The 19,946-nt window shown below is 43.8% G+C and overlaps 1 protein-coding gene across 3 annotated transcripts in view; it reads right to left on the bottom strand.

Annotated features, from left to right (window-relative positions):
• PTPRZ1 (protein tyrosine phosphatase receptor type Z1) overlaps positions 1-19,946 on the bottom strand; it is a 550,052-nt gene that overhangs the window by 389,917 nt on the left and 140,189 nt on the right. For all 3 annotated transcript variants that reach the window (XM_085654180.1, XM_085654181.1, XM_085654182.1), the window contains exon 2: positions 308-373. In XM_085654180.1, coding sequence (XP_085510306.1) covers positions 308-373 — 66 coding nt within the window. The remainder of the gene's footprint in view (positions 1-307; positions 374-19,946) is intronic.

Here is a 19,946-nt window from a genome sequence, read left to right as displayed (position 1 = left end):
GTTGCTTCTGAGACTTTTGTAGCAAGCAGTGTTTCATAGTGACAGCAGCCAAGGTTACACCTGATGAATAGCAGGCAGTGTTACATCTGAGGATCTAGTAGTAAGCAGTGTTACAGGGTCATGAGGATTACACCTGAGGTTCTCACAGCAAGCAGTGTTGCAGAAACAGTCTTCAAGGATGCAGCCGGCCGAAGGCTCTCTTACTACCCCTGTGGCCCTGGCTGCACACCCTGCAGAAGGCTCTAAACTTCTGATCGAAACACTATTAAACACATACTATTTAAAGCCAGTGTCAAGGATTGCTCACCTGTGTATGACCAGTCGATCTCTTCAATAATTTTCCGCTGGTGTCTGTAGTATCCATAAACCAAATCTGCAAAGAAAATGAAATAATTTACTTCCATTGTACTATACAGCAGGGAGACAAGTAACCCTACAGTTACAAAGGATTGAGTAACAGAACAACCCTTCCCATCAACTGCAATGACAAAGAAAACCAGTGGCATGCAAATAACACAACCAACAAAATTCGGATGGTAGGTATATAACAATGTAAGTGATATACCACAGCGCTCCCTACATCGGCCTCATTGCATGTAGTGCACCATTTAATCCGAGCACTATGACATCAATAAAGAGGTATGACGTGCTATACCAATGCAGTTAAAATTACAAAAAATTATGTTCTTTGTCAGTAGATGTCAGACACCGGACTAATTTGTTTTCCATCCCCTAGCGGCCCATTATATGCTATTGAGTGCATAGTTAAAGTAGGGGATTGTGTTTATTTCCTTGTAAGGCGCACCACTCCTAACTTGATAGCAGTTTGAAGGGAGCACTGAGATGCATCCTGTTAGAAAGGTGCAATTATTTTGCCATGCAGAGTTGGCAGAAGTTGTAATGAGACGTATATACACGGCCCCATGTCAGAGGTGCAGGGATTACTTCACTGCATAGAGCACAATACAGACCTGGTGGAGTTTGAAGGATGGCTTTCAGTCAGACAAGCTCCAGTGCTTAATTTGGGACTGGGACTATGGTGTAGACCAAAAAAGAAAAAGTCAGATAAGAAAGGAGAAGGGAGGTGAGGATAGGGAGACTGTGAAAAAGAAAGAAAGCATGGGTGAGAAGCGGGCTGCCAGAGTGAGATAGAGACTGTGGGCCTTATTACGATGTCGCCGGTCCTGACACCGCAATTACAATATGACAGCACATGGTGCGGTTGCATACTCCCATTTCTCAATGGGAGCTTGTACTAAGGCCGTAAATCAGCCATAGCACAAGCTCCTAAAGAGAAATGGGAGATTGTGTTCAACCTTGCACCACGTGGCTGGCACCTCAAGGTGCCTGCCACATGGTGCAGGGATCAACAGGGCGGCACGGCCCCCAACTGGTGGCCACAAAGAGAAGGGGTCCCTGCTAGGGGCCCCCAGAGTTGCTTTCCAGCAGGCTTTCCATGTCGGAAAGCCCAGCATGAAAAGCCTGTCGGAAACCGAGCATCGTAATCCCAACTGCGGAAATGCCGTCCATTGGGATTACGGGCCGGTCTTTCACTGCCCGACGGGCTCCTTGTGTAACACTCAATCTGGGACTGGACATGGAGTGTGTGCAAAAGGGTTGTAACATTTGGAATGTTGTGGCTGAAGTAACAATTGGTGAGAGAGTGTTTCAGGGCCTTGTTGACTTTTGCTTGTAAGGATCTGTTGAGTTTTAAAGCATACTGTCACAGGGTGAACCAAGATTTCTGATCGGCTGTGGTGGAAGTAGCTGGGCTGGGTCCCCTGCGTTTTGGATGGCCTGTGGCCTTTTATTATCGTGACCATTTTTAATTGGATGATGGTGAGGTGGAGAAGCTTTTATCAACACTCTTCTTTTGGTAGTTGTAAGTGGGTAGATAGTGTTTGGTGACTTGTTTTGGCCAGGGCTAAGGATGATCTGATTGTTATCATTCTTTTTTTTTTAAGACAGTGGCTCAGGTGCAGCAGAGGTATTGTGATTGATGGAAGAAGTAGTACACAGATGAATAAAGATGGCTGTTGCATGCTTCTAGTGCCTCGCCAGAGGAATGTTATTTTTTTACTCCTGAGATTGCTTTTTTTTATGGGGAACAAGTGTGACTGGTGTGATTTGCAGCCTCCAGCAACTTTATTTGACCAGACCAAGAGGGTCTGGTCATTTTGATGACAGCCTCAGATTCCATTACCTGAGCGATGTGCTTGGGAAGTGTGCTGAGAAGGGAGTGAGGGGATTTGTTAATGCTGAGCTGGCTGAGGCTGTTGTCGGTATGGTCATCAAGGCATCAGGTAGAAGTTCTTTGTTTGACCATCACTAGTCACGTATGTCCAAGAAGTGTTTTGTCTGCAAATCCATCATGTAGTGGAGAGTCCTAAAGGGTTTTTAGATTGGGGGTCCCCCATTTTTTGTTTCAGTACCCAAGAACTAAAAAAAGGAATTGATTGAATTGGCTGAAAGGATCTGCAATCTGGGTGAGTGAGTTTTATTAGTGTGATATGGGGTGAGGGCAATGACTGGAAGATAAGTATTTTGTATTGTCTGGCCATTAAACCGGAAGAGAGGTGACTTTGCTAATTTGTAAATCAAGTTGAAAGTCTGTGTTAAGGTAGTGGCCTGTGATAATTGATGCTCTCTTGAAAGAGGCGTTTGAGGTCTGGCCTCCTTGCGCGTGCAGGAGTTCTCTTGAGTGGAGACTGAATTGTTTGCTAGACAGGTCCTCAGGGAAGATGAAGGTGTTTTGTGCTCTCATAGCAACTCCTTCACCTCCTCTAGCTTGTCTGTGAGTGGAGTGAGAACACAGTCATGGGACACTGCATTCAAATGGTTTCTGTGAATCATGTTTTGTGTGAGGAGGAGGTCTAGTTGATTGACTGCAACACTCCTTTAAGAATACCCTTCTCAATACTTTAAGAGTAGAGCACACATCCTCATCTACCCTCACTGCTCCATACATGGCCCTCGGTGCATCATCACAATCAAATCATGACCACATGTAGTCAAAAATGTACTAAAATCCAGAAAATATGATTCTCTGGAGCACACACAGAAATAAATAATATCAAAACAATGCCTAGCAGACATGCAACTCATAAACAGGCCAATGCCCCTTGTTCCTGTGCAGATATGTTCAGAAAGCAAAGAAGCTTCCTAGCCTTGAAGTTCAGGTAAGACTCTTTCTATTGGAACAGGACCAAGTCTGATTTGCATGTGGCTGGGCAATGGTGAAGTAGCACAGTGGACCAAAAAAGAAAAGTGGTCTGGAATATGGCCACTAGCAGGGCAGGCCTGTGAACCAAAACCGGCCCTGGCAAAGTGCTCGGCCCGGCCCCCCCGGGAGTTGGGGGTGCCGCCGAGCTCTTTGCCAGGGCCGGTTTTCAGCCGATTTTGTTACAGGGCCGATTTTGCAGCTACGCTGCAAAAACGGCCCTGTAACAAAAACGGCCCCCAGGGGCCCAAAACCGGCCCCCACCCGTGCGGCGCACTGGGGGATTGCCCGGTGCCCGCTACGGCCAGTCCGGCCCTGGCCACTAGTGTTTCAGCTGGGTTTGAGTAACATGTTGTCGGTGCAGTTGTGTCGGTGCAAAAGTGTGGTTATGCAAAGCATGCTTTTAGTTTTGCACATTTAAATGGATTTCATTATTGCAGTCTGCACTTTCTTTGGTAGGTGCGGTCATAAAAATGTGTATAAGTACATAGGAGCTAGGCTCCCATTTTGGTAGGGGAAGACCATACGGCCTATTTACAAAAGTAAACTTACACATGAGTAAATCAACATGTGCAAGTTTACTCTTACACTTTTAAATAACTACGTTAGTCTACTCACCATGCACAAGTGGACAGTTACTCAGAAGCGTAGTCTTACATGCCCCCACCTCCTGAATTCAGCGAATCAAGCCTAATTTATGATTGTAAAGTTACTACTTGTAACTTTTCACACATAATCAGAGATTTCTGCCACCATTGTTGAGATCTCCCTATGGTAAATAATAGTTAAATGTTTAAAAGTCAGTTAAAGTTTTTGAACAATTAGAATCATTGTTTTGTGTTAAATATTTATGTTAATTAATTTGAGATATGTATATTAAACGTAGAATAATATTGTAAAAATCTACAACATTATTAACTTAATTTTAAACTAAACATTTTGATATTTTGCATGTACTCCATTTTAAATACAATTATTTTTCTGGTTAAATAAAAATGTATTCTAAATTATTAAAGACTATGTTAATTAAAAGTAATTTACATTTTAAAAAGTTAATACAATATTTTAAAATAATTGTGTTGCATTTTTAGAATAATTTTTAAACATTCAATACAATCTAATTATTTTCTTAAACAGTTAAAATAATGTAATTTATTTTAACAGTACTTCCTATGGGGTTTTATTTTAAGTCCCTACCTTCATTACTTTCTATATGAGTGGGTTGTAATACCTGTGAGTAGACAAGGGTGGTGCTGAACTTAATGATGTGGCCTAACGGCTAGGGCGGTTGACCTCAAATCTGGGCAACCGGGTTTGAGTCTCGGCAATGACACTCAACATCCTGTGATTCTGGGCAAATCACTTAATCTCCCTGTGCCTAGCAAAAATTAATGTGTCCTTATGTAACGCAACTGATGCTCATGTACAACGCTCTGATACCTTTGGGTCAAGTTTGCGCTATATAAAACTCTGGCAAAAAAAAGCTCTGAGCTGGAGTACATTTATGACTGTTTTGGCTGTAGTTTCATTAAAAGGGCAGTTTGTGAATAGGAAGGGGCTTACTCTTTTGTGGGTGTGTTTATGTTCCTCTCTAAACCTCCTCTAACAATTATTTACTGCTCCTTTAGTCCCTCCCCTTTATTAGCATGCATTCCCTATTTTCCAGCCATTCCCCTGTGTCCCTCCTAAATTTTCTACGAAATCGTACACTTACTTGTGGGGAGATCTCCGCAGTTGGGGCAGAAGTTTCTACACATAAAAGATAGGAGTAGCGGCAGAATCTTAGACATCTGCACATAGATATGTGATTAGCATTTTGTAGCATGTTGGTTGTACTATTTTAGTACTCCTAAATGTTCTACAAAATGCAGTTTGTGAATAGAACTCCATGTTTTACAGCATCATCTATGTGGTTTTCTTTGATAACTCTTTGTGTGCATATACTATGGACTTTGTGACTTTCCCAGGCTGATTCAGTAATCACAATGTTTGTGATCTCTCTACAGACAGATCCAGCTGACTGTCTGAGACAGCTTTGTACACAATACTCCACAGAGCTAATCCTTGCTCAAGATTGGATGGATTTCATGTCAGTCGCAGTAGCCTTGCTCTTATTTGTGTTTGACCCGCCTAAAGGAGCTTTCTGGTTTCACTGTTTAGAGATTAGTCATTTTGTCATGCTAAGAATGTAGCATTCCATCTAAGAAAACAGAGCCACGTTTAAACAACACCTAATTGCTGCATTTTAGAGCCAACTAGTGGTCAGTAGAACAACTGCAGCGGAAATGTAGACGGTACAGCATCGATTATGACAGACGTTGAAGACAGTTATAGACAAGCATTGGCAATGTCTGTCAGTTTTGCTTTTATGTAAAGGAAAATGGGACTGATTAGAATTGACACTGCTTGTTGTAATATAGCATGAACTTGCTTGAGTGGGTTTAATATTTTGCAATTAACCCTCCCTCATTTGTAGGCGCGTCCAACATTATAATATAAAAACCCAAGCATTTTAACCCAGTGGAATGAGTGGAGGATTATAGCCACAACCGTTCTACGCTCTCTGCCCTCCCAGATTCATTGATGTCCTTAAATTACTTAACAGTATGAGGGTATTGGTGCAATTTTCAGATATATGCATGGCTGGTATCTTCATTCCTAAAAAGGGGGAAGGTACATATTCAAAAGACTTGAGGGTTTGAGTTTCAATATGTGTAACTTACAGTGAATTGAACGATTGTTTGCATTTCAATGTCTGCCTTAATATTAGATAAGGCACATCTCCTATGCGGATTCACTTTCAGAGCATAGGATAAATGCCACTGGGTCCTGCTGAGGAGTGGAATACGATGTTATGGATGTTCAGCCTGATTTGTCAATTTTCTCAACCCAAGATCTACAACTAAACACCAAAATTCATTAGTGCTCCAGCTTGCGACAGCCTGAAATACAACTTGTCAAATAACAGTCAGGAGGGAGAACTCTTGTGACAAGCAGTTGAGATCCAGAAGACAGCTTGGAGCAGACAAAAGGCTACCTGCCATTAATAAAAAAATCATAACTGTCCTCACCCTTCTATTCTGTCTCAATTTATGGAGTTTAATTCTCAGTTTACCTGAAGAAGTTGGGTATCACGTGTGATTTCTATTTCTCATTTCCTAAATTACCATTCCCATGCTTACAGGCATTATATACATGTAAATTTCACAATGTTCACCACTAAGCTACTGCTTGCACTGTGGCTGGTTTTTTTGGGCTTTTTTTTGTGTGTATGTGGTTTTTGTATAGCATGCACTTGGTCCAAGGGCTGTACATATGAGCACCAGATTTCATTGCATAAGGTAGTATTTTTTTTTACCAGAATGTCCCGAGATAACATGGGATGACACAAGACACCAGTGGAGGCACCCACCTCAATAAAGAAGTCTACTCTCCTTACTTCTGTGCCTTCCATAGTGCTTTCACTGGTAACAGGAGTTAAAGACCCGTGGCAGACCCAGTTTGAGGTCAGTGTGAGCATTCCATGCTGGTATTGCATCAGCAGCAATCTCTGTCATCTTTTACGCGCCTTCGACTGCCCAGCTCAGCAATATGGCGGCGCTCATTACCTGGCTGCCCTTTTCCCTCACTGCTCACTTCCGTGCCGTTTTGTTCATTTTTCAGCGTCTTTTGTATTTTTCGGCTTATCTGCGAGGGTTAATGCCTGTTTATGGCCTCCCTCATTTGCATCCATCCATGGATTATGCGTTTCTTCTAAATCAATTAACATCCGAGCATTTAATTTCAACAAGCACATACTGCAGAAGACAACCTGAACAAAGGAATGACTCAGCCGTAGAAATGTCAAACTGTGATGTGTAATAATAGCTAAATTGCCCTTAATTAACTGCTGCGTCACACGGGCAGTTCATATTTTTAAGGTGCGGCAGGCGGCACAGCGGGAGCGTCCCACGCATGCGCACAGGCATACGGGGAAACATTGAATGTAAATGATGGCTTTCAGCAGGACATGCGTTCGTTGTCATTGTCATGGTAATGAGTGAAGCCATAGCACCTTGAATGAATTACGCAACCCTGACAGCAAGGGTGGTGAAGTTAACACGCTCAAGGCATGGCCACAGGTCTTGTGTTGGAGGACATTAGGACTGTGACAGATGCGATAAGTGTTCATACAGTGATACTAGGGGCGAGAATACAGTGGCTCTGCTACATGGAATCCAGTGGCACCAGGACAGTCTCTGGGACTGATATTGGCACACGGGGTGGCATTGGCAGTGGGGCATAGACAGAGGCGTTGCTAGAGCTTGTGGCGCCCGGGGCTATCCCTCAGATTGCCGCCCCTGTGGGGAGGGGGGGGGAAGGGGGTTGCTGGAGAAAAAGGACGGCAAGCACTTGAAAGAGGACCGAGAGACACGTAGTATCGCCGCTAATAGTTACCTCAATCATGCAAGTTACATGCACATACATGACACGGTCCAAGGCTACACAGTTGAATACACCGGTGACTGGCAGTACAAAAGAGAACACACAGACTGCATGATCTATCTGGGGACTCAGAAAAACCGCATGTGACATCCATCAGAGAGCTGCGTGAACAATTACCTGGTAATCCCCTCCGCACAATGCAAACATGCACATACATGACACTGTTCAGGGATCCATCATCTACAGCTGACATTAAATGACCATTCATCATGGTCCCCCCATTAAAGCAGTGCACTTTGTGATCTGCATGGTACATGTTCTTTGCAGCAGGCATATTAACCCTCTGTGCTACCTTTCCAGGAGTCAACCCTTCCACTAGACAAAACTCCGATCTCTCTCTAGGAAGAACATTAATCACCGAAGTTATCATGACATTTTTATTGTTTCTGAAAATTGCTGGAGGCCAGGAAGGTGGCAGCAAGTTTTTTTAAAACCATAATATACTTGCAAACACTACGCACCCACCCGAAATAGGTACCCAGTGCGGTCACACCGTTTGCACCGCCCTCACCTGCTCAAGGTTAATGTGACCTCAGTGACAGAGTCACAGTGACTGGATCACTGTTGCTCTAGGGTGTGCTGCTTCGTAGGCCTGCCCGCAAGACTGGAGATGAACTTCAGTATGGATTGTGGTGGACAGGCCTTCAAGGTTAACTCACAATTGACACCACTAGGGTACACCTGCTTGTGCTAAGACATCAAACCTTCTAAGGTCTAGTGGGGCCTTGTAAGGTCTAGCATGGGAATTTGCTCCCTCAGTAGAGTGGTCTGGTGGACTGGTCATGAAGGCTGAACCCAGTTCCCCAGTTCCAAATTCGACAGCTCTGGCCATAGTGCCACATCCTCTCCCCCACTGAACACCATACTGCCCCACTGAGAGAAACTCGCACTGCCTTCAGCTACAACCTAATTGTGCCCGCTATAAACACTTGGATGTGGCTCAATTCAAAATATGCACTTGATAAGAGTAATATGCTGCCTAAAAAAAAAAGTAAAAGCAAACACTCATAGGGAATGCAAGATTAAGTAAAGCATGTGAAATGTAAGCAGACACAACATGGTTACCTTAACGATCTCTCACTCACTATTCAGAAATCAGCGAGTGGTTTTACCTGAAAAGTTAAGGACATGACTACAGGGCCCTAAAGGGAACCGTTTCAATGTCCATTGCTTATATCCTTAATAAAAGTAAGCAGTATGGTTTAAAAGACCACATCCATAAACACAGAGCCATGGTACACATTTTGTTTTCCAATCCATCCATCAACCAGGTATTGCAGTACCTCCAGGAATAGTGCACTTCCCCACCTGGGGACAACAATGCTGTTCAAAGAAAGACAAGAAACCAAAAGTAGGCTTCACTGCAAAGTCTGTAATGTGAGGCTGATGTGTTTGGATGTGAATAAAACCAATCTGGCCACTTTGCAACCACTCGGTCTTGCTTTATTTAGTTATGTATTTATTTTTCATATTTAAAACCTTCTATTTCTCTCCATCCTACTGCACTTTGGAATAGAAAAATGTCAGAAAAAGGGAATTTCCCGCAAGAGTGTTTTTCTTTTTGGATCCATTTCACAGGGAAGCAACTAAATGAAAGAAGGAAAGAGGTTGTGAACCGTTTCTTCAAGTTACGGTTTTCATTAAGTAAGGAGCAAGACAGAAAGAGAGGGAATAATAGGAAGATGGGGGGGGGGGGGACAGCTGCAAGCACAAAAAGAAGAGGACATTGCCCGAGTCCTATTCCTTCTCTGCCCGTCCCCGAATGTCCACGAAAGCAAGCCGAGCCTTATCTGAATGCCTTTGTCCGCCCCCAAAATAGTGCCGCCTGGGGTGGACCGCCCCCACCACCCCCCCTAGCTACGCCACTGGGCATAGAATTAAACTGAAAGTGGTGTACGAAATACACTGAGAAACTGGTTCTAGGCTTTTTGAGGCCCTGAGCGAAGGGGAATGTGCGAGCCCCCTCTAATTTACATAAGTGACACCTTCAGGGCTGGAAGCTGCTTTGTGCAGACTCCTCCTGGGCCGCAGCTCCTCCTCTCAGCCACCTACAAGCACCTCTTTTACAGCTCATATCACACTGAAGGTGTGAGAATTGCTTGTGGCTGAGTTTTAAAACTGTGGGGGGCTAAAGGGCTGGACAATGGGCGTCCCACAGTGTCTCTGAATGGGCAGCCTGGCAGGAGCCTAATTGCAGGACAAATCTGCAAAATGTGTTTCATTGCAGCTGGGATAAGGGGAAGAGTCTCCCTCCCCTAGAGCTACTTATACCATCCCTGAGAGGCCCAGGGAGAGAGCCCCCTCCCATGGGCCGAATTGATACGAGACACCTTTCATTCAGTTGGACGGCAGGAGTACAGAGGACCGGTGGTGTGTTACACTTGTGTGGGGAGCCATGCTGGTAGGCTGAGTGTGAGGCCCTGGGCAGCTGCCCACACTGCCCATGCCCAGCTCCGGCCCTGACTGCAGCGCGGCAGGGAATGCACAGGCAGTGGGAGCATGAAGCTGCTGTCAGAGAGGGAATACACAGGCGATAGGGAATCCATCAGCACTGACAGAGAGCGAATAGACTGATCCTAGCAGAGAGAACACACCCTCACTAGAACAGTCAACAGACTGATCCTGGCACATGGGGATGAACAGTCAGTCGTGAAAGTGGTGCAAGGACTGCAATGGCAGAGGGACAAGCAACACACTGACACTGGGAAAGAGAATACACTGGCCCTGGAACATGCAGTGCACTGACACCAGTACACAGGAATACACTGTTACTGGAGCATGCAGTGCAGAGACACCAGTACACAGGAATACACTGTTACTGGAGCATGCAGTGCAGAGACACCAGTACACAGGAATACACTGTTACTGGAGCATGGCAGTGCACTGACACTAGTACACAGGAATACACTGTTACTGGAACATGCAGTGCACTGACACCAGTACACAGGAATACACTGTTACTGCAGCATGGCAGTGCACTGACACCAGTACACAGGAATACACTGTTACTGGAGCATGCAGTGCAGAGACACCAGTACACAGGAATACACTGTTACTGCAGCATGGCAGTGCACTGACACCAGTACACAGGAATACACTGTTAATGGAACATGCAGTGCAGAGACACCAGTACACAGGAATACACTGTTACTGGAGCATGGCAGTGCACTGACACCAGTACACAGGAATACACTGTTACTGGAACATGCAGTGCAGAGACACCAGTACACAGGAATACACTGTTACTGGAGCATGGCAGTGCACTGACACCAGTACACAGGAATACACTGTTACTGGAACATGCAGTGCAGAGACACCAGTACACAGGAATACACTGTTACTGGAGCATGGCAGTGCACTGACACCAGTACACAGGAATACACTGTTACTGGAGCATGTCAGTGCACTGACACCAGTCCACAGGAATACACTGTTACTGGAACATGCAGTGCACTGACACCAGTACACAGGAATACACTGTTACTGCAGCATGGCAGCGCACTGACACCAGTACACAGGAATACACTGTTACTGGAACATGCAGTGCACTGACACCAGTACACAGGAATACACTGTTACTGGAGCATGGCAGCGCACTGACACCAGTACACAGGAATTCACTATGGCTGCGGCATGGCAGTACAATGACACCAGTACACAGGAATACACTGTTACTGGACCATGCAGTGCACGGACACTAGTACATAGGAATACACTGGCCTGGAACATGCAGTGCACGGACACCAGTACGTAGGAATACACTGTGACTGGAACATAGCAGTGCACGGACACCAGTACGTAGGAATACACTTCTCTTGGAACATGGCAGTGCACAGACACCAGTATGTAGGAATACACTTCTCTTGGAACATGCAGTGCACTGACACCAGTACGTAGGAATACACTGCGACTGCAGCATGGCAGCGCACTGACACCAGTACACAGGAATACACTGTTACTAGAACATGCAGTGCAGAGACACCAGTACACAGGAATACACTGTTACTGGAGCATGGCAGTGTATGGACACCAGTACGTAGGAATTCACTATGGTTGCGGCATGGCAGTACAATGACACCAGTACACAGGAATACACTGTTACTGGACCATGCAGTGCACGGACACTAGTACATAGGAATACACTGGCCTGGAACATGCAGTGCACGGACACCAGTACGTAGGAATACACTGTGACTGGAACATGGCAGTGCACGGACACCAGTACGTAGGAATACACTGGCCCTGGAACATGGCAGTGCACAGACACCAGTAGGTAGGAATACACTTCTCTTGGAACATGCAGTGCACAGACACCAGTACATAGGAATACACTGGCCCTGGAACATGGCAGTGCACAGACACCAGTACGTAGGAATACACTGGCCCTGGAACATGGCAGTGCACAGACACCAGTACGTAGGAATACACTGGCCCTGGAACATGGCAGTGCACAGACACCAGTACGTAGGAATACACTGTGACTGCAGCATGGCTGTGCACTGACACCATTACACAGGAATACAGTGTTACTGGAATATGTCAGTGCACTGACACCAGTACATAGGAATACACTGGCACTGGGTACATACAGCATTACACCTAAAGTGGGACAAGGAATACACTGAGGAGGGAAGAGGAATACACTGACACTGACTGACATAGAATACATTGGCACTACTGCGACAAGGCAATTCACTGAGACTAGTGCGTAAGAAAACCCTGTCAGATTTACATAACAGTATGATGCAGCATGGCAGGAAACGCATTGGCAGTAGGACCTGTTTGCAATACAGGGAATACACTGGTAATGTGGAAGTTAATACTTGGAAAATTGTACATGGAATACCCCACACTGAGAGAGAGAATACACTGACACTGGGACAGGACGAGACACTGACAGAGAAAAATTACACTGGCAGTGGACACGTGTGTACACTGACACCAGGGGAGAAAATACAACGTCACCCACCGGGAGAGACAATACACTGACACTGGTTCCAGCAAGTACCATTCCACAGAAAGATAACTTCAGAGAGAAAGTGGCCCTCATTTACTGTGAGAATGTGTAGCGAAGCAATCTAAACCACAAAACCAAAGAACAGTCTCCAAGATCGAGAACTAGAGGCTTAGGGCGTCTAGGGTGAGCCAGCCTCCAACACAATCCTTTTCACAAAAATGCCACCCTAGTTAACCATGTTTCACAGTATCTTATTAATGGTTTCCGGTCCATCTAGTCACTCTTTGACATGCAAACAAAGTTTGACTGGATGTTGTCACACACCTGTCAGGTGTCATGTTTCATCATTGGACAACCCAATGCTTACTAAAACAATGGTTCGATGGAGGGTGGGCATACACCCTTAGATCAGGGAGGCACTTTTCTAACTAAGGATCCGTAAAACAAATTAAAAACGATGTGGTGACGCGGTGTGGCTTTTACTCAGTACGGTACAATTTGGTATTAAAAACTGGGCATGGAGTATAGGCAAACGAGTTCAGTTTTGAGCAAACAGCCAATAAAAAGTGCCAAAACGTCAACAGAATGTATCTTTAACTTGACCATCACTATATTAAAGCCTTTTGTTTACATAGACCTTGCAGACTCTCTCTCTATCTTTCACACTCTGCCACATATACGCACAAAGTGTGCACATCTACCAGGTGTGGTTGGCTCACCATTCATAATGGATGTTTTTTCTCCAAGCTGTTGAAACTGTGTCTTTGAGGAGCAAAAACACCACATAATGGCTAATGAAGGCAATCTTCAGAATCCCAAATGCTGTGCTTGCTGCACCCCTGATTACCTTATCAGAAAGAAACAGTCCATTGTAACAATTGACAGATTAATTGATTGATTAATTGACTGAGGTGAACAGTTTCAAAAACCGAATGTAAACCAAAATATGTAAGTAATGTATGTTATGTATTTATCTAATGGTATGTGTAGAGAGCAAACCTAGCAGGGAAGCAGTGGAGAGCTGAGCAGTGCACAAGAGGCCACAGTTAAAGTTCTGATTCAGACTGATCACAACGAGGCAGGTAACAAGTAAGTTTCTATTTTGTGGGGGAGCGTGTTCGATGCAGAGATGTGTCCTCAGTTTCTCTCTGATTCATCGGAGAGTTGAAGCAGTTCTGATGAATACGCTACAGTGAGATATAACTGAGATCAAACACAGATCAAATTACGTCCCTCCTCCTACGACTGTACCCTTCTGCCACCTCCGCCTGATAGCAGAAATAAAGCACTCTCTCTCGAATGCTCCACTGTCTTCCATCTCTCTGACTAGCCATGTTGGTCCACCCCCTCTGTTGCTATGGCAGCATGCCTGCAGACATCCTATTCTTCTCCTTCAAAACTGCTGGGGAATGCATACCTTTTCAAGCCCGAATATTGTTGTTGCTCTTTAAAGTATTCTTCCCAGAATGCCATGCCATAGCATGGGGAGGGGGCTGTCATTTTACATTCCAGTGCTTGTCAATGCCGGTATCACTAAGCAAGTGCACTTTGACTTGCACGTGTCTTCGTTTTGATGAAAAAGCTGGGTGAAAAACAATCTGGTCTGTTTGTCATCATCACACCAAATGAGCAACTTGTACCAAAGGCATAACTACCTTAATAGCATAGTCCAAAATTATTTATGATTTCCTTTGTACCCCTCCATTTCTAATCTCTTTGCCCTACACTCACAGTATCAAACTATGGTACATAATTTATAGCAGTTGTGATTTCGTTTTTGGATGAATATGTCAATATGGTACATTGATCATATTTATATTAATATATATATGATAAAACACACTCTGTGATAACCCATCAAGGATTTGATGAATTCATAAGACAATATTTATGCTCAGCTATTGAGAGCGGGAGCCATACAACCTTTCCCAAGCTGTAATACACACAGGGCCTGAGTCACAAAGAATTTCCAAAATTTAACTTTCACACACTCTAAGAGAGGCCTTCAAGTGAGTAATTCATCCCTTTTTGCTAATTCACAAACATTAAGATTGCTACCTAACCAATGTACGGATACCAATAAAAACTATAAACTACCAGATTCATCAGACACAAAAAACAACTAATCAACATGCAGCTGTAACATTTCTTCTCCACCACCACCCAAGAGAGCTCATGAATCCTGTGCTCCAATCTCTCCTCTGGTTATGTGTGGCTAGAATGCCAATGTCAAGCCACTCTGCATTGTCCACAGAGCATCCCAAGGAAAAGGATCACTATATCTACAAGTTAAATTCAAGCAGTACAAACATAAGAGGACCCTGTGCTCCTGGCTTGCAACATGACTCATCATATTAATTTACGATAAGAAATCCATAGGAGGCACTAGGTTTTCTGTGCATGCCACCAAGCTCTGGAACTCACTACCAGTCCAGATTTGAATCATATACACTTCAGAAGACAGCAGAAAAGATGGTTATTTCCAAGATAACTGCATCATCCCACACCTAGACAGAACTAGTAAAGATAATTACACCTCCAAGTACAATCTATAATTTACAACCCACGGATATGGAACCACCCAACCAGCACACCGCTTCTATATACAGGTAAGCTAAGAAGGGTTGACCTATGATTAGAATTACTATTATATAGTGATGTAATGTAATGTAAGGGACACTTTTATAGCGCAGCTGCCACCCAACGGGTATCCTGGCACTGAGATTACCAAAAAACACTGTGTGTAACTGAATTAAAAAACAGGGCTGGAGATTAATCCCCGGGAAAGAGTCTAGTTTTCAATTTCTTCCTGAAGCGTGACAGAGTGTTCATTTGTCTAAGCTCAATTGGCAATGTATTCCAGAGTCGGGAAGCTACATACAACTTTGTTAACATGTGGAGTGCATATCAGGCTAGCTGAAGAGTAACGCAGGCTTCTGACTCAAGAGTAACATAGGAATTTTCTCGGTAAAATCTTTAGGCCCCATTTTATGTACTGCCCTGTAGACGATACAGAGTGCCTTAAACTGGACTCTGCGCAATAGGCAGCCAGTGAAGATAGTTTAGGGCAAGCGAGGCTGAGGCTCTGTGTTGTCTGTTTAACGCAAGCTTAGCTGCAATAACCTGTATCCTTTGCAATTTTTTTAACAGGGAAGCTGGAGCTCCTAGGAGTAGGGCATTGCAGTCATCTAATCTGCTCATAATAGTACTCCTTACCACTTGATCTCTAGCTGAAGCAGGTAAAAAAGGGAGTATTTTTCAAAGAGCTTGGAGCAGAGATAGACAAGTGCTCACTGTTTTAATGGTGTTAATTCATATATAACATTTCAGACCCACACTAATGCTAATATCATGATACACAGTAGTGTGCAGACAAGTGTAGTTTAATCTTCTTACTCTCACATAAGGCATATCTGCTGACAGTCTTGTCTATCCCCCACTACTGTATCACCCAATAAAGCAGCCATCACCAACTTAAAAGGCATGGAATAAATGAAGGGATCTTCCCATTCTGTCGGCTAATTGGAAAACTCTAGTTCACCACTGCAGGTCCCCACTAGCTACACAGTAAGGCCACTTCTTTACACCTCATAATCGCATTCAGTTATGAGCAAGGGCACTGGAATTATACGGTAGAGGAGGATCAAATTATGTGGTGAGGTTGACTAAATTATACGGCACGAAAAACCAAATTATGCGGCATGATGTTGCACATTTTGTGATAGTATTATGTCATTATTTTGCAATTTTTACAACAGTTTCTGAGAAAAGAGTTCACATTAATTAGTACCAATTTACCATTCAAATACAACAATTAACATATAAAAGATGACCGGTCGAACTTTGCAAAAAGCCTCCCAGTGTGCAGGAACCCCAGGCACCATGTTTTTTGTGACTTTTGACCCGTTTGAGCTATAATTTTTTTTTAAATAAAATCTTTAGATTATACAGCAGTTGGTGGATTATGTGGCAAACGCAACAAATCCATAACTATGCGAAAATCGCCGCAGCCATAAATTGCATATATCCCGTGGCCCAGTCTATGGGATGATCATAATAAAGTTTATCCCACCAGATCTCCCTGCCATTTCTTTCTGCTACCATGCCTGCTCAAGACTAAAAACCTAAAAACTGTAAAACAAGCTATTAGGTTGGACAACTCTGTGCAGTAACACACTAGGTAGGGATATGATCATAAGAAATACTATAAAAGTATGATATGAAATAGTATAAAAGGATCCGCAGAACTGCCTTAAGCCACCAGCTTACTGAAAAGCATAACCATCCCTCGCACCTCTTCATCACACACTGCAAAGCACTGCATCCCACAAAATGATAATTACACCACGATGGTCATCACACACAAAATGGAAACATTTCCCACATGGGATCAAAAAACAAAGACAACACCCTCCCAAACCACACCCTATATGGCAAACCTTACTACCCTTGTAGGTAAGCAGCTCAATGCTCCACATAGGGGTAGTAAGCACTATATAAATGCTGCAGTATGAGACAATATGTACATACTGTGTAAATACTCACAGAAAAGGTTTGGAGTTTAAGGTGACCAATGGTATATCTAAACCCAAATTAAATCTTAACTCTCACTTTGCGTATCTTAGCACTAGGAAATTGTAAAATATATGTTTCCATTTAATTCTTCTCTTTCCAATATAATCACCCTTCTAGTGCACATCAGGCCTTCAAATTGATTAGCAGACGTCAGTCTACTTTGAATGCCACTACTTTCTGGACCATTTTTAAGGGGATGTGCACCCTCGGAGATGAAGACTGTCCTGGTAGCAGTGCTAGATGGTCTTAGGTTGGCAGTGTTACAGTGCTTATTTTATAATCATTACATGGTATGTTGACACTGCACATTTAATGCTGTTGAGTTGCAAGAAAAAATAAGACTAGCTGGGACTCTGGTGTCCTGGATTTCATTATGTTATCAGATCGAATGCAGACAGTGCTTAATTTATGCTAATGTTTGCAGGGGGTGGGCACCGGTACTCAGCACTCACCCACAAAAAGATTCAGGGCCAGATGTACTAACATTAGGAATAGAAATGTGCTAATTGCGATGTCGCTCAATCGCAATTTGGAAATCGCTATTCCAATTGTATGAAACTTTTTATTCTAAAATAGCAATTCCTAGTGGGTCACAAATCAACCAGCCTCATGAATATTGATAACGTAGGTTGCAAAGTGTCGACCCACTAGGAATCAGCACCATCATAGGGAGGGTGGCCTGCTTTTATCAGCAGACCACCATGTCGCCATGTCTGTGATTGTTTTTTAACGGAGAAATAATTTTTTTCACTGCAGCCATTTTCCTTAAAAGGAAATCGGGCTACTTTTAAAAAGAAAAGTTCAGTTTAAACAAACTTTGTTTACATTCACAAAGGCCACATCCCCTTGGGAACCCTTCTAATTTGGGAATAGGTTACCACTGCAATACTGTATTCAGTAAAAGACTAATGTTTTGTGATCAAAACTTGATTGCAAAGCGTTAATGCATACCATTCGGATTCGGTATTTCGGAGGGATGCCCCTTTCAAATGCTGATATTTGGTTGCTAATACAAATCATGATTTCATTACAAGACCGGAGTCTACCATTATGCATTATACTTTTATTGCTGCTCACATGCAGCACTTTAAAGAACACATTATATCATGAATAAAAACATTTGAAAAGAACAACGTCATGGTAACTAGGCATCATCGTCTTTTATTCGCTGCTCCTGGACAGTCAAGTATACTTTCTTTAACTCCGCTATCCAAATGATGATTGTGAGCCTATCGTAGTAACCTTTGGAGACTCTTACTAATAACTTTAACTTATATTACTATTGAGAAGGTAAGTAACCTTATCCATGGACCCTACACTAACTATAGCTGTGCTTTTTACGATATTCAGCAGGTAAGTTACCTCTTAACTTCCTGACTAACTACACCTTTCCAATTTACAGTTTGGTCGCTTTTTTCCCTTTTATTTCACCCCTTAACCTCCTTTTTAACTTATGATATCTGTAAGCTCTAAATAAACAACTGCTTACCCCGAATTGCTCCACTGGGGCTCTGCATTGAGAAGGAGGGCTCTTCCTTTCCACCCAACTTCCCGACTGCGACTCCACGTAACCAAAGCCAACGAGGATATGGAAGACATTTCCGAGGACACAACTCCTCCTTCCCACAAAAAGGCAGAAACTTCCACACCTGTGGTGGGGGCAGAGGCAGAACCCAAAGCCAAGAACAGCAAGGTAAGAACACCTCCTCCTTCTGCTTTTTTCCATACAAGTTTAGGGGGAAGACTACGCCTATTCAGCCAAAATAGGACATTACTAACGAACAACCATTGGGTACTAGAAACCATAAAGGGTTTCAAGATAGAATTCAACACATCGCCCTACCAAGCAAAACAACCCAGAGAGTTTACCTTAGATCAAGAGCAATCAGCTCTAGTAGACACAGAGGTGAACCAGACGCTATTAAAAAATGCTATTTGCAGAGTGACAGACTCAGAACAGGGTTTCGTGAGCACAATCTTTTTGGTGAAGAAAAAAGACAAAGGCTGGCGCCCTGTCATAAATTGAAAAGAACTGAATACCTTCCTAGTATACAGACACCGCAAAATGGAGGGTATTCACCTTTTAAGAGACATCCTACAAAAAAAGGACTGGCTTGTGAAACTGGAAAAAGAACAATTGATGGACAGAATGCAGAACAATGTCATACATTCACCCCAGTACAGAGATCTGGGCCTAAATCCATCGTTTTTTGCTCACCAGGCCATTCCAGTTTGGACCCAGCCATATGCAAATCAGTCTTGACCCTGTGCCCCATGGGAACAGTCCAGCCCGAACTGCCAGGCCAGGTCCTCCCTGGACTGGAAACAAGCATCCTAGGACCGGTTTCGGTGTTTCACCCCTCTTCAGCCAGGATAGCTTGATTCCAGTGACATGAAGAGCACGGGACTCACGACTGAGCATACCCATCCCACTCGGGGTGACAAATGCAAAAAGAACTATTGATGGACAGAATGCAGAACAATGTCATACATTCACCCCAGTACAGAGATTTGGGCCTAAATCCAACGTTTTTTTGCTCACCATGCCATTCCAGTTTGGACCCAGCCATATGCAAATCAGTCTTGACCCTGTGCCCCATGGGAACAGTCCAGGCCGAACTGCCAGGCCAGATCCTCCCTGGACTGGAAACAAGCATCCTAGGACCGGTTTCGAGGTTTCACCCCTCTTCAGCCAGGATAGCTTGATTC

The sequence above is a fragment of the Triturus cristatus genome, chromosome 4_1 (genome assembly GCF_964204655.1).
Source record: "Triturus cristatus chromosome 4_1, aTriCri1.1, whole genome shotgun sequence".
Lineage (NCBI taxonomy): Eukaryota > Metazoa > Chordata > Amphibia > Caudata > Salamandridae > Triturus > Triturus cristatus.
Note: the sequence above shows the minus strand (reverse complement) of the source record. Positions and strands in the feature narration are given on the sequence as shown.